This window comes from Trichechus manatus, unplaced genomic scaffold (genome assembly GCF_000243295.1).
Source record: "Trichechus manatus latirostris isolate Lorelei unplaced genomic scaffold, TriManLat1.0 scaffold00010, whole genome shotgun sequence".
Classification (NCBI taxonomy): domain Eukaryota; kingdom Metazoa; phylum Chordata; class Mammalia; order Sirenia; family Trichechidae; genus Trichechus; species Trichechus manatus.
The window spans coordinates 6,991,989-6,997,988 of NW_004443946.1; the positions used below are offsets into that span (position 1 = coordinate 6,991,989).

The 6,000-nt window shown below is 37.8% G+C and overlaps 1 protein-coding gene across 1 annotated transcript in view; it reads left to right on the top strand.

The window, feature by feature from the left end:
• The window catches only part of LGALS3 (galectin 3), a 17,768-nt gene extending 13,506 nt beyond the window's left edge, over nt 1-4,262 (top strand). Inside the window, exon 6 of the mRNA XM_004370885.2 lies at nt 4,076-4,262. Within this exon, the coding sequence (XP_004370942.1) occupies nt 4,076-4,231 (156 nt within the window). The 3' untranslated portion in view covers nt 4,232-4,262. The remainder of the gene's footprint in view (nt 1-4,075) is intronic.
• The last annotated feature ends 1,738 nt before the right edge of the window (nt 4,263-6,000 follow it).

The following is a 6,000-nucleotide window of genomic DNA, read 5'->3' on the forward strand; positions in this document are numbered from 1 at the left end:
AAGGCAATAAGAAAGATCAGAGCAGAAATAAATGAAATAGAGAATAGAAAAACAATAGAAAGAATCAACAAAACCAAAAGTTGGTTCTTTGAAAGGATCAACAAAATCGACAAACCAATGGCCAAACTGACAAAATAAAAACGAGAGGACGCAAATAACCCAAATAAGAAATGAAATGGGGGACATTACAACAGACCCAACTGAAATAAAAAGGATCATAACAGAGTACTGTGAAAAACTATACTTCAACAAATTTGAAAAAAGAGGAAATGGACAAATCTCTAGAGACACACTATCTACCCAAACTAACACAAATTGAAGTTGAAAATCTGAATAGATCCATGACAAGAGAAGAGATTGAAAAGGTAATAAAAAAAAAACACCCAACAAAGAAAAAAGCCCTGGTCCAGATGGCTTCACTGGAGAATTCTACCAAACATTCAGAGAAGAGCTTATGCCAGTACTACTCAAACTATTTCAGAACATAGAAAAGGAAGCGATCCTTACAAATTCTTTCTATGAAGCCAGCATAACCCTGATACCAAAACCAGCCAAAGATACCACGAAAAAAGAAAATTACAGACCAATATCTCTCATGAATATTGATGCAAAAATTCTCAAAAAATTCTAGCCGATAGAATACAGCATTATATAAAAAAAAAATACACCACAACCAAGTGGGATTCATACCAGGTATGCAAGGATGGTTCAACATTAGAAAATCAATCAGTGTACTTCACCACGTAAATAAAATAAAAGAATCACATGATCATCTCAATTGACGCAGCAAAAGCATTCGACAAAGTCCAACACCCATTCCTGATAAATACTCTCAATAAAATAGGTATAGAAGGGAAATTCCTCAACATAATAAAGGGCATCTATACAAAACCAACAGCCAACATCATTCTTAATGGAGAGAGGCTGAAAACATTCCTTGAGCAGGAACAAGACAAGAATGCCATTTATCACCACTCCTATTTAACATTGTGCTGGAAGTCCTAGCAAGAACTATAAGGCAAGAAAAAGAAATAAAGGGCATCCATACTGGTAAAGAAGAAGTAAAACTGTCCCTATTTGTGGATGATATGATACTATACATAGAAAATCCAAAAGACTGTATGAGAAAACTACTGGAAATAATAGATTCGGCAGCGTAGCAGCATATAAGATAAGCATACAAAAATCAGTTGGATTCCTATATACCAATAATGAGAACTACAAAAAGGAAATCAGGAAAACAATACCATTTATAATAGCTCCTAAAAAAATAAAATACTTAAGAATAAATCTGACCAGGGATGTAAAAGACCTATACAAAGAAAACTACAAAACACTACTGTAAGAAACCAAAAGAGGCCTACATAAATGGAAAAACATACCATGCTTATGGATAGGTAGACTCAATATTCTGAAAATGTCAGTTCTACCCAAAGCAATCTATAAACACAATGCAATCCCTATCCAAATACCAGCAGCATTCTTTAAAGAGATGGAAAAACCAATCATTATATGGAAACGGAAGAGGCCCTGGATAAGTAAAGCACTATTGAAGAAGAAAACTAAAGTAGGAAGACTTGCACTACCTGACCTCAGAGCCTACTACACAGCTATGGTAGTCAAAACAACCCGGTACTGGTACAACAATAGACACATTAACCAAAGGACAGAATTGAGAACCCAGATGTAAATCCATCCACCTACGGTCACCTGATCTTCGACAAAGGCCCAAAGTCCATCAAATGGGAAAAGACAGTCTTTTTCAGTGCAGGCAAAACTGGATGTCCATCTGCAAAAAAAATGAAACAGGACACATACCTCACACCATACACAAAAACGAATTCAAAATGGATCGAAGACCTAAATATAAAACCATAAAGTATAAAGATCATAGACAAAAATAGTGTCAATGCTAGAGGACGTAATACATGGCATAAACAGGATACAAACCATAACTAACAATACACAAACACCAGAATATAAGCTAGATAACTGGGATCTTCTAAAAAATTAAACACTTATGCTCATCAAACATTTCACCAAAAGAGTAAAAAGAGAACCTGCAGACCGGGAAAAACATTTTTGGCTATGACAAATCCGACAAAGGCCTAATCTCTAAAATCTACAGGAAAATCCAACACCTCTACAACAAAAAGAAATAATCCGATTAAAAAATGGGCAAAGGATATGAACAGACACTTCACCAAAGAAGACATTCAGGCTGTTAACAGATATGTGAGGAAATGCTCGTTCGTGATCACTAGCCATTAGAGAAATGCAAATCAAAACCACAATGAGATTCCATCTCACCCCGACACTACTGGAATGAATCAAAAAAACGGAAAATAACAAATGTTGGAGAGGCTCTGGGGAGACTGGAACTCTTATGCACTGCTGGTGGAAACGCAAAACGGTACAACCATTTTGGAAAACGATATGGTGCCTCCTTAAAAAGTTAGAAATACCATATGCTCCAGCAATCCCACTTCTAGGAATATATCCTAGAGAGATAAGAGCCATCACACGAATAGACATATGCACACCCTTGTTCACTGCAGCATTATTCACAATAGTAAAAAAATGGAAACAATGTAAGTGCCCATCAACAGAGGAATGTATAAACTATGGTACATACACACAATGGAGTACTACGCAATTAAAGAACAATGATAAATCTACAAAGCATCTCACAACATGAATGAATCTGGAGAGCATTATGCTGAGTGAAATAAGTTAATCACAAAGGACAAATATTGTATGAGACCACTATTATAAAAACCCATGAAAACACACAAAAAACAATCTTTGATGGTTACGAGAGAAGGGATGGGTGGGGAGGGAAAAACACTAAATAGACAATTGATAAGTGTAACTTTGGTGAAGGGTAAGACAGTACATAATACTGGGGAAGCCAGCACAACCTGACCAAGGCAAGGTAAAGGAAGCTCCATAGACACATCCAGACTCCCTGAGCAACTGAATTGCTGGGCTGAGGGCTGGGGACCATGGTATTTGTGAACATCTAGCTCAACTGGCATAACATAGTTTATAGGGAAAATGTTCTACATGCTACTTTGGTGAGTAGTGTCTGGGGTCTTAACAGCTTGTGAGCAGCCATCTAAGATACTCCACTGGTCCCACCCCATCTGGAGCAAGGGAAAATGAACAAAACCAAAGACACAAGGGAAAGACTAGTCCAAAGGACTAATGGACCACAACTACTGCAGCCTCCACCAAACTGAGTCCAGCACAACTAGATGGTGCCCAGCTACCACCACTGACTGCTCTGACAGGGATCACAATAGAGGGTCCTGGACAGAGCTGGAGGAAAATATAGAAAATTCTAACTCACAAAAAAAAAAAAAAAAAAAAAAGAAGAACTTACTGATCTGATAGAGACTGGAGAAACCCTGAGAGTACGGCCCCCAGACACCCTTTTAGCTCAGTACTGAAGTCACTCCTGAGATTCACCCTTCAGCCAAAGATTAGATAGGCCCATAAAACAAAACAAGACTAAATGGGTACACCAGCCCAGGAGCAAGGACAAGAAGACAGGAGGAGACAGGAAAGCTGGTAATGGGGAACCCAAGGTCAAGAAGGGGAGAGTGTTGACATGTTGTGGGATAGGCAACCAATGTCACAAAATATGTATATTAATTGTTTAATGAGAAACTAGCTTGCTCTATAAACCTTCATCTAAAGTACAATTAAAAAAAAAAAAAACCTAAGGATTTTTAAAAAATATTTATTTTTGTTGTTGAGAATATACACAGCAAAACATGCACCAATTCAAGTTTCTACATGTACAATTCAGTGACATAAAAAAACTAAGTTTTTAATCTTTTCCTTTTGGCTTTGCTTATGTGAAGCTTTCTAATAATTTTACTGTTTCATCTCTTTTGTTTAAATGTTTTATTAATTTCAAGTTTATTTTTTCTATAAAGTACTTTTGCCTGGGCTTGATTCAGTTTCATAAAGGATCATGAAGGCGAAATGTTGGCTGTCTGGAGCTCAGGGCAGACCAGCTTTGAAATGAATGGGCATGTCTAAAAGTTCTGTGTATGTGCCTTTACAGATACAAGTACTGGCTGAAGCTGACCACTTCAAGGTTGCAGTCAATGATGCCCATTTGTTGCAGTACAATCATCGGATGAGAAATCTCGGAGAAATCAGAAAACTGGCAATTTCTGGTGATATAATCCTCACCAGTGCTTCACATGCTATGATATAATCTTAAAGCATCAGATACTTCTAAAAAAAAAAAGAAATTTGAATGTAAACCTTACATATCTAAAAGCTTCATGTTCACTGAGTGAAAAATTGTAACTTTATCCATCATTTTCCTTCTTATAAATCAACAATTAAATAAATATTCTTATTCTAAGTTATCTGTCTTTATATGTCATTTAAGTAAAGAAATTTATTCTAGATTTTGCACAGTGGACTCAATGGAGAAATATGTAGCAATATTAATACTGCATTAGGGTCTCCCAATTTTTTCTATGCTTGCTAAAATATCTTTTAAGAAAGCAGGTGTTAGGAGTAAATACTACCCCAAAATTATCCTCTCTCTTCTAGAGTTTTGTAAAAACCGGGAGATGCTACAGGGAGATCATTGTCTCATTTTCTTATTTAAAGAAATGTTACATTGTCAGAAAATGAGAAAAGTAAAAAAAAAAGTTTACCTATAGATGACCCGTGTCATGGTTTGCATTATGTCCCCCCAAAAATGTGTGTATCAATTTGGCTAGGCCATGATTCCTGGTACTGTGTGATTTTCCAGTATGTTGTAAACCTGCCTCTATGATGTTAATGAGGGAGGATGGGTGGCAGTTGTGTTAGTAAGGCAGGACCTGATCTACAAGACTGGATTGTGTCCTGAGGCAATCTCTTGAGATATAAAAGACAAGTGAGCAGTGAGACAGGGGGACCTCATACCATCAAGAAAGCAGTGCCGGGAGCAGAGCGCGTCCTTTGGACCGGGGTCCCTGCGCAGACAAGCTCCTAGTCCGGGGGAACACTGAAGAGAAGAAGGCAGACAGAGAGAAAAAGCCTTCCCCTGGAGCTGACGCCCTGAATTTGGACTTTTAGCCTACTTGACTGTGAGGAAATAAACTTCTCTTCGTTAAAACCATCCACTTGTGGTATTTCTGTTATGGCAGCACTAGATGACTGAGACAACCAACCCATGACCAACAGACAATCATTGTTAGCATTCTATTTCTTTTGACTGCTTTTTAATTCTATTTTCTCTCTCCCAACTACAGTTCACTGCTTTCAAACAGTATTTGATACTAATATGAGACTACCTTCCCATACGTTCTCTTGGTTTTTGTGAAATCTCTAGATTAGTACAGATAAAACCCAAGTAGTTTCTTTTTTTAGATTGTCAGCTGCAAAAATTTAATTGTTCCCACTGTCAAAATTCTTACCCCACCTTTCTGCCCTTCCTTATTACAAAGAAGCCCAAAGATTAATACAATTTCAGAACTGGGATGTGGTCACACCACTTCTTTTTATAGAAGACCAAGATATTATTTTTATCAATTATTGTTTCTATAATACCATCTTCTCAAATACTTTAAATTGGTATTTTTCACAGATTGGGTTTCCCAGGAAGCAGAGATTAGCGTGCAACTGGTTTATGAGGGAGTGCTCTTATGATCAACACCTGTGGGGTGAGAAGGTACAGGATTGGGCAGAGGGGGAAGTCGAGCAGGGATGCTTCAACCTACTCTACCCTAAGGGATGAAGCTGGGATGACTCTTCAGAGTTGTCTTGAGATGGGCTAAGGGAGTCAGGCCTTTATAGCCCCATTCCAATTAGTCACTGAATATCCTTCCCCTGGGCAACAAGGTGTAACCTTGGGTGAAGTGGGTCTCTTGGGCTGAGGCAGTGTTCATTACGGGATGACAGAAACTGAGGGAATACGTTAAGTCCTTCAGTCCTAAAGAAGGATCTGGGCAGCACATCACAGCATATTTCAAAAAATATGTAAAT